The following is a 10,099-nucleotide window of genomic DNA, read 5'->3' as shown; positions in this document are numbered from 1 at the left end:
CGTCACTTTGATACTCTTCCATGGATGAACGCTAAAGAACTATAGACCAGCAAATAATGCAACCGGCAGACTCGATATCTGGCAGCACTTCCGTTATGTCTTTTTAACCCTCTTCAGCTAAATATAATCGATAATTTTGCCTTGAGATGAACACCGATAGGCTTTGAACTGCCCGCTTACGGCGTCTTCAGATTTATAATTGAATCATTTATTATTAAGCCAAAGGCCATGCGTGCACGTTTATCTGGAAGAAGCCACATTTTGAACTAGGTTTGATTACAATCAATCAGAAAGAAATATTGCCTATGGTAACAAAAGGAGCAGCGATGTCGTTCTCTCAATTCGGATATCCCTACAACCCGACTTCACAGGTAAGGATGGACAGCGATTAGCACCCGTTTAACCTACGCTCGGCGTTACGCTCTATTCTTTTGCGCGTTAGTATTTTTTGGAAACTGTTTCACTTTCTCTATATAATGCGTTATATATACCAAGCCCCCCTTTTATAGAGTCGCAATTTTCACGGTGCATTATTTATTTCGTGTTTGTATGTTGAATTCGCCAGTTTTCTTGATACTTGCATAATATTCTGCAACAGACCATTATTTACTCTTATTATTTACCATTACTTTTTGACTTATATGCTACACCTGCAATAAGTTGCACTATTTCTGGATAAGGTTACTTACATATTTTATCATTCTCTGACCACATTGACACCTTATTCATTTGACTTGCATGGTATTGATTACATAGTTTCCTCCAGGTAGTTATCTCTGTGCTCAATATTTCTTGCTGGTTTGATTGCATTTTGCATTTGCAGTTTTTTGTATACCACCCGCTCCCTATAGCCAGTTCCTCAAACTGCATTGTTTCGTTATTATTTGCCTATTTGCACAGCAACAATAATTATTTTCCCTGCATTTTCCGAAACGTGCATGTGCCTTTAAATACTTTTATCTTCCGCTTAAGCATGAATCGCAAGGCATTCTGCCTTTATGTTTTACTGTCGTGCTTCCTTAATAATTTACACTAGTTTTATTTTCACAATGCCACCGCATAACGCTAACGTTGCTATGTAAACTCTCTCCTCCTGCTATATCTTTACTCTGCTGGAATTCCACTTTATGCTGCTTTTGTCATCTATTTTGAATGCATTTGGCTTCGAGGCATATCGACTGCTGCATCCATCGCTGCCTTTTCCTACTCTTTATAATGTTTGTTCGGCTGATCCGTGTTCCGGCTGAAATGACGGTTGCTCCTTTCATTCTTTTCTGCGTCCAGTTTTTCGTGTCAGCGAGTCCCAGCACGACGTGTTGTGAAGCCGGCTCCAGATCTGGGTCTGAAAGCTCCGCTGGGCCGGCCCAGACTGCCATTTGCTGCCCTTCCTATGATAACCGACTGCTGGCCAACGCCAGGACCGAGATCAGCGCAGCTGCCGCGGCGCTGGGCATGTACAGCAGCTCTCCCTATGCAACTGCAGCCAGCCAGGGCTACGGGAACTACCTTGCATACAGCACAGAGCCTTCTGCTCTCTACTCCTCACTGGTGAGTAGCGGCCATGGGGAACATCAGAAGACTTTCCACCACCATTCCTTTATAGTGTTTGATGTGCCGAAGCCGCCCACGTTTGAACTATGGTTAAAAAAAACTTTTGACTATTTTGTGTGTTCTTCTCACCCCCCCCCCCCCCCCCCCCGCCACCCCACCATCCCTCCCCTGCAGAATTCGCAGTATGAAATTAAAGATGGCACTGGGAGTTTGCACTCGGGAATTGCTCCGACAGCTGCTTACTACCCGTACGAGCACTCCTTGGGGCAGTACCAGTATGATAGGTAGGTCCTTTGATCAAAACAAACATCCCCAGATCAAAAAGATGATTGAGAGGAAGCACTTTTTTATTATTAGGATTTGGAGTTAAATGTGTTTAGTGATCTTTAGTTTTGCCATCTACTGCCCGTCAAATGCCCGTGCACTCTTTGTTTAATGGAAGGGATGATTTTGATCTTATTCCTATTTTTAGATGCGGCACCATGGACTTCAATGGCAGCACTCGACGCAAGAATGCGACCCGAGAAACTACAAGCACTCTGAAGACTTGGCTGTACGAGCATAGAAAGAACCCTTATCCCACCAAAGGCGAGAAGATCATGCTGGCTATCATCACCAAGATGACGCTGACTCAAGTGTCCACCTGGTTTGCTAACGCCAGGAGGAGGTTGAAGAAGGAGAATAAGATGACCTGGTCACCCAGAAACAAAGGAGGGGATGACAAGAAAGAGGAACGCGAGAAAAAGGACGGGGAGGAATATGCCACAGATAGCATGGATAACGGTGGGACTTCACATATTTACAAACACATGCACTATGTAATATACTATTTGGGCATAACCTGAACCTATACAAGCGCGCAGACCTTGACTCAATAGATTGTCTTTCATAAATGTAATTATATTATTAAATAACTGGGGGGAAACTTAAATGTGAGGTGCAATTGGAAAGTTCAGAAAAGTTTCAGAAATCTAACAGAAAGTACTAATAGATCATCATAATATGAACAAATTCGACATCCTTTAGATACCAGAGTCCTGATAACCCCATATAGATTGCGTACTACTTTGTAAGGTAAGGATTATTCAGATTTGTCCTTACAATGTTAAGAAAGGGATGCTTCAAAAGTTGTTCAATGGTAAAAAAAATAAAGTAAACATAAACATTACAGAAAGAAATGTTAATATTTTTGAATGTGCACACAGATGAGAAAGAATACAGAAATGACAAAGAGTTGAGATTGAGTGATCTGGACGATTTGGAAGATGATGAATCAGAAAAACTTGAAAGTGACCAAGAAAAGACACCAAGTGAGGTCAACCCAAGGAGAGGTCTGGCGGAGTCTGAGGAAAGTGACTGCAATGTGTCGCCTCAAAGCAATCAACACACCTTCTCCTGTTCGAAAAACAATTCCACCCTTGGGTCTGACTTTCTAGAAACGATAACGAATAAGCCACTTGTTTCAATAGCAAGGAATAATCTCCCGCAGCGCTTTGGGACAGCAGAGAAGCCGAGGATTTGGTCTCTGGCACACACAGCAGCCTCCAATACTCTGGTGGGTTGTCAGAGTGGCCAGTCCCGGACAGGGAGGTACTGCGCGGAGGTAAGGCCGTCCCAGGGCACGGTGAGCCAAGTAGATGATATAATTTCTCTCGGAGACTCTTCACAAGCAGCCCGCATTCTGAGAACTTCTGCATTCAACTTGCAAACGCTTGTAGCCACTGGTCAGCTGCACTGTGCTTCATACCCTGCACTAGACAACTGTCAGTACACATCAGGGACTGAAGGTACCTGAACGTTCGCTGTATCTCCAGCCGCACCAGCTGTGCCTTAAAATGTGAAAATGGCAGGACACGCAGCTGAAAGGCGATATAATAACAGCCCAACGCCCCCTTTCCCTCAACGTGCTATGTGTTATTTTCAAGATGTAAATGAAGGCATCTCTTAATTACACCGAACACTTAGCTTCCAGTCTACTTCGTGACGTAGCTATAGCATGGAATGTGCTTGGAAATCGCGCAGTAATAGGAGATAAACACCGATTTCAAACTGTAAACGTTGTGCCACAATTTTACAAACTGTGCTTTATTGCCGAGTATTGCTATCATTATCGTAGTATAACCAAATACACAGAACATCGTGTTCCAGATTGAATTAGAGTCACAAAATATCTATCTATCTATCTATCTATCTATCTATCTATCTACCCATATATTTATCTATTTATCTACCTACCCATTTATCTATCTAGATATCTATCTATCTACCCATCTACCTACCCATCTATTTATCTACCTACCTACCTAACTACCCATCTATCTATCTATCTACCTACCTTATTGCGCGTGTGTGTATAAAAATTTAGCTACGGAAGAAGGACTGGTAACTTAAGTTGTTCATTATTACATTACATTATATTACAACAGTGACTACACTTCAAAAGTACTTCATTGGCTGTAAAGCGCTTTGAAGCGTCCGGTGTTTGTGAAAGGCGCTATATAAATGCACGTTTTTCTTCTTATTTCTGAATATTTTGATATTTGGACGTAAACGTATTGTAAAACGAATTGTGTTTTTCAGGATTTGTGAGAAATGTGAAAACTGATCTCCGATCAGCAGATATCACCGAAACATGTCTACTGCACCAAGAAGAGAAAGTGAGAACAGCCTTCAGAGCTGTGCTGAAGAGGTAAGGTGAGTGAAAGTTAATAACGTTCCCACCCAACCCTCCCAATTCATTGGTTTTGCGAAAGTTACATTCTTTGGAGCCTTACGTTCATATAAAGTCCTCTCGTAAAATGTACAGCAATATCCACTAAAATATCTTAACTGATTCCAGCGCGAACAGAGGTAGGCCCAATGCTGGGACGCTCCATTGAATTTGAAAGTTGCTTCAAGTCACTGGCTGTAGTTCTTCGAAGAATAGCTACCAGTCATTGAATGCTTACTCTGCTGTAAAAATAACCTGGCGCTTGTTCCGAGCTATACTTTTCATTTACAATTCGACGCTTAGGCTGGTATATAAGTATAGACTACTGATATATTTGTTGAACATTACTAGGATAAAATCGAGCTGACTTTCCACAATCGGGTCTGGTCACTGATGATTTGTTGTACCTTTAATTGTGTCGTATTCTTTTTTTTTTAAATCAGATTTGTTTAGTACAGTACGATGTAAGCCAAGGGGATCCCGCACAACTCCTTTATTTTATGCACTAGTGATCTGACAATACACTGGAACTGAAACAGGATGCGTTTCTTCCGAGCACTGGCAGTGACTTTAAAACGGATGCGCTTCGACTCAACCAGCGGTCAAAGATCCTGTTCCAAAACCAGAAACGTCGCTTCCAACCGTTTGTCCATGCACGAACTTTTGATATACTCGAGAAAAAATGTACAAGAATCAGGGGAGGTCGTTGGGCTGTTATGCGATATATACCTTCTAATAAGTATTAAAGCACTCGACATCTTGCCGCACATTGATTTTTCTATTTTTGAAAGTTGGAACTGGAGTATGTTCTGAAGCCGCTGTCTCGCTGCGGTTTACTCTTTGGTTCAAACTATTTTGCGTTTTACACAGATTCTTATATTTAACTTGTTTACATAGAAGTCGTCCCCCCCACCTTTTTTGTTGGTGCTGTGAAATGTGAATAAATGACACTTGTCAAGCCCATGGTAACGTGATGATTGTGAAAACTGCAGACTCACGGTGACCTATTTAAAACGAAGGTATGTTTTATGCAATTAAATTAATCATATAAATCGCTGAAGCGTTACATAGATATTTTGTTCTTGTAAGAAATGCTTTGAGAGTTCAAAATTAAAAAGTTGCATTTGAAAAACTAACGACTTAGAAATGTCTTAATATTTTTGGCGGTCCCGTGAATTCTCGGACAATTTTGTAGAATCAATTTTGTAATTGTTACTCTTAACACAATCATACAAAAATACCCAGCACCAATTTGAAGAGGTTTGAAAATATTTTGCAAGTGCGATTTCATTGAACATGTACCAATATATACGTTATCTTAGATTAGACTAAGGATTGCCCGATTGCCAGAAGTTTTTAAATACATTTTACGATGTGGTAGAATGTTCTTAATTGGTGAAATGCAGGACGTGTTATTCATCGAAGGTTAAAGCTCAGTCAATGAACCGTCATTGTGCACTTTACATACGAGAGAAGCAAAGCGACAACTTTTTCTATTGTTTGCTACTAATTAGGACTGACAACACTGCTTGTATACTGTTCATTAGAATAAAAGAGGCAGGACAGAATTAGGAGAATAATTGTCCTTTGTTCCCGTGTGCAAAGAAAGTTGCAATGCTGCTGGGCTAACGCGTGCATTTATTGTAAGATTTTGCAAGGACTAGATTTTGTAACAGTCACTTAAATGACTCACACAAGTCTACTTTCGAGATTTAAGACCAGAACGTATATATATATATATTTTTTCTTTTTAGATTATTTTAGATGATTGATATATATATAACCTAAAAATAATATTTATAATTAAAGCTGGCGAGGGGATGTACACTTTGTACTACTTTCTGTTTTGGTTCAAAAACTAAAACACAAATCACAACTTCGAAATCTAGCCACGTTACTGCCACACTTATTACAGAAATGGATGAAGTTTCATCAATTCCTTGTACAAAATCTTCGCTGGTTTCAGATGTGCTTCTTTTGAAATATTACAAAAAATAAAGATGGGTTTGAAGTCATATTATTCACTGTAGAATATAATAAAATAACATCAACTGTTACCTTTTGTAGAGAAATAAACCCCTTATCCACTTCACAATTAAAGCGGACGTCTAATTCACTAGAGGATGTTCAAAATAAATAATGTAACATGTTGCAGCATCATATTATATTATTCCGGTGCACTCCCTTTGTGCAGCCTTGCCAGCTTTCAATATTTTCAAGTTTCAGGTTTACACAATAAACTAAATGTAGCGATCCGTGAGCCCAGGTGGGAATTGTTTATTGATGCATTGCGGAATAAAACTATATCAGAACAAACACTTTTATCTTTGCTGTAGTCATTCTCCAATTTGTAATCATACCAGTCTCTTAACAACAAGCGCCTGAAGTGAATGGCACAGGAGCTAAAGGATCAGTTTAATGAGACACCAAAGCAAGCCTTCAGAGCGCAGAGTCCAGCACAGGGTGTTAGCAATAAAGACTAGTGTGTGGCGGTGAGAATTTAATTACACAAAACTATCCACTTTCCCGACATCTTAATAAACGCAGCGATTAAAACAGTGTTCGGGGTTCTCACATTATGTAAGTAATCCCAACTAGACAATACTTTATTTACTTTCAAGACTCCAGAAGCTGCTGTTGTGACATTTAAAGACTCGAAGTATTTTTTTAAACCCATGCTCCAAATTACAAAAGTACACGCTTTAATTTCTCGCTACAGTCCAGGTATTTGTTACACTTCAACTATGTTTTATTCTTAATTTACTCTGAAATATTCGACGTTATAATTTTCCAGCTTACTTATTTCAAACATAAACAGTTCTGGAAGCCAGCATTAACTTAAGTTAAAGTTCAATTTTGTGTTACAGCAAAACAAAGCATTATAAACAATTGTCACGTTTACTTTAAAATCTAACTATAATCGGAATCAAGCAAAAACTAATGGGCACGGATTTGATTAAGATTTGAAAGATAAAAGAAAACTAGTTTTTTTCCGGTTTGCGTTGTAATAAACCCCAGCGTGTTTTCAGTAACCTTGGCGACAATATGTTCGGTGATGTACAGCCAAGAGAAGCGATTTTAAATCTTAGTATCTTCCTAACCTTAATATATTCCCGACCTTGCATCCACACAGATTCAGAAATGGGCACTTTTTCTATTGTGTAAGGGTTGGGCTTTCGCTATGGGGCTTGTTTTACACAAACCCATTTAGTAAGTTTCGGGTTTTCTGTAATGTGGGTAAACTTAACATTTTTATAGTCTTTTTTTTAAAGAAGGCAAGTTATCTTTAAAAGAGGATGTCGAAATGGCGCAATATCTGATGCTGGGACTGACCCAGGGATTTCAGGCTGGGAAATTAAGCTGGCAAAAGATAAACATTATTTCAAGTCGGATTTGGAGGGGATTAGGTCGTGTAATAAAGAGTATTAGTCTGATTCCGAGGCTTCTTGCAAGTTCCTGCGTAGTTTTGACACAGGGGGACGTGTATGGAATAAATACAACAAAGAACTTGCCCCCTCCCCCCCTCACCCCCGTGTTTGCAGTAGGTTTTAGTTGTGTAAAACTATTCCCAGGAAACCCCCAACAATACCAAATTTTACGCATGTTGTTTGCTTTTAGATGCAAAAAGATTCCAGTTACAGCAATGCTTAATCTTGTTTGAAGTTTCTAGCGCCATCCAAACATCTTTGCTCCTGGCGCATCGACAACCCCCCCTGAGTTCAGCAGAAGCATTTGTGCACCACGTGGGTAAATTGCCCGATTAGGATTTTCTCTCTTAAGTTTCGTTTCCCCTGTACTTGCTTGTCGATAGCTCACTCTTTGCCTCGTTTGCAGCCATGCTAGTTGTGCGTGGAATAAATTATCAATTGCACTACATTAATCGTGGCCTTGTAGACTCAAAGAATTTGTCGGCAGCAATTTCATTCAGGATCAAAATCGCCCATCTCAAGAGTACAGATGTTAGCGAATGCCCGATTTATACAGCCAAGTTCATTTTGATGTAAAGCAGCACCGGCCTTATTCCACCATGTCAACTCCAGTTTTAGAGGGTTGTGGTTACAGAATAAGCCGCATATTTCTTTTAGAATCCCTATAAAGGTCTACAAAATCAGCTAAAAATGAACATTATTGCAACAGAACTAGGGCACTCATCAGAAAGACGTTCTTGGGGATTGTCAGGCTGCGGAATCTTTTGAGTGCATTATGGTTTCTACTGAACAGTAAATGGTAAATTAATCTACATGCACAGAAATTGCAAGTGGGCCCTACATACGCTTCATTGAAAAGAGCCCCAATAATCCTGAAACCAGCCTTTAGTGCATCACCCTATCTTATGAAAACTTACCCTTCTGTCTGTTGGTTTCATATTGCAACATAAAACAGTGTTTGGTCTCAGTTTAGGGGCAGCCTTTGACCCCCTATCTTGTTTCCAGATAAAAAGGCACACCTCTGTTGTCAATTCTCACCACATGCATAATTAAGTTTAAAAACTCAGAGGTCTGTAGCAGTGTAAATGCCACTGACCCTGGATTGATGCCCAGTGATTTCCTACTGAGGTAACTGTGGATTCCAACATAAATATCTAAGTTTACATTACAACAGTAGTCTGATCCACTCAAACCAAATCACGATTGCCTGGACTGAATTGTAATCAGTCAGTGTTTAAACTTACTTGTAGCTTGGTGTGTTCAGAATTAGTTTACATGCCAAAGGTAAATTAAAGCATCAATTGAAAGATATTTTTTCATGTCAGCAAAAAAGAAGAGGTTTTGATGAAGCAATTTAAACCTGTTTTGCAGGAATAAAGCAGTAACAAATACAGATAAAAACACCTATAATTACAAACAAAACTTTATAGGCCCAGACAGTGAAGCCTTTAACAATCAACAATAAAAAATCAAGTTACAAATACTAATTTATTAAGATATTCCTCTGCTGCATGTGGAGCATTCTGAAGAAATAGGGAATATTGTCAAGCACAGAAGACAGAAGGAAAGTTATAGGAGCTAAAGGGAGAACATGAATGTAAAAAACCCAGTTGCTGAATAAAATAGATAGCCTGTGTGAAATTTCGACATCTGTAGTGGAATAACAATCAGAGAGAACTTGGTGGAAGTTCTTGCTCCAAAATGCAATTAGAGTAAACATTTCTGCATTGTTTACATTTCCTATGTGTCAATCAATATGAATATACACCAACTGCAGTGTAACCAGAACAAACAGGACTTCTGTTCTGCAGAAAGGCAAAGCAATTTGTGGATGTCTCAATAACCTGGTGTCACTGAATCAAATTTTCACCTCACAGTGTGATGGACTAGGCTGCTCGTTGTTTGAGGTAGATGACAAAAGGGTCCTTTCTGCAATAATCCATTCAAACCTTGTAAAGTACACAACAGCTGGCAATTTTTTATATTGAAGTGAGGTGAGATTGACACGGACAGCAAAGTTGGTTTCACACAACTCGAGAACTAACTTCATATTTGCTGAAAACGCAAGGAATTAGGAAAGAATGTAAAGTGCGGAACTTAAAAAAAGGCATAGGCAGATTTACAGTGACCTATCTGTACTTCATAAACGCTATTAAAATCACACATCATCTACATGCTGTCTGTAAACAAGAAACAGAGAGCAGTAAACAGTCTGATGTGAGGAGATCATCACTATACACTGGCATCATGTCATCTGGTATGCATGGTCAAACTATTAATATTCAAGGGACTGCAACTAGGCCTTCATAGTTGAATAACACTATCTGTGAGGACATTAAAGGTGGATTTCTCCTGATACACCAGTTGATGCAGTTAAACCCCATTATTTGAAGGTAAAGATGGATGTAAA

The 10,099-nt window shown here is 39.5% G+C and overlaps 1 protein-coding gene across 1 annotated transcript; it reads left to right on the top strand.

Annotated features, from left to right (window-relative positions):
• Positions 1–305: 305 nt before the first annotated feature.
• Positions 306–4,953, top strand: irx6a (iroquois homeobox 6a). The gene is made up of 7 exons (XM_070896927.1): positions 306–371; positions 1,285–1,548; positions 1,726–1,835; positions 2,024–2,334; positions 2,757–3,338; positions 4,132–4,240; positions 4,705–4,953. Exons 1-7 carry the CDS (start codon positions 306–308, stop codon positions 4,712–4,714), a joined length of 1,452 nt encoding a protein of 483 aa, XP_070753028.1. The 3' UTR covers positions 4,715–4,953.
• Positions 4,954–10,099: the final 5,146 nt, after the last annotated feature.

This window comes from Pristiophorus japonicus, chromosome 13 (assembly GCF_044704955.1).
Source record: "Pristiophorus japonicus isolate sPriJap1 chromosome 13, sPriJap1.hap1, whole genome shotgun sequence".
In the NCBI taxonomy this organism is placed as follows: Eukaryota; Metazoa; Chordata; class Chondrichthyes; family Pristiophoridae; genus Pristiophorus; species Pristiophorus japonicus.
Note: the sequence above shows the minus strand (reverse complement) of the source record. Positions and strands in the feature narration are given on the sequence as shown.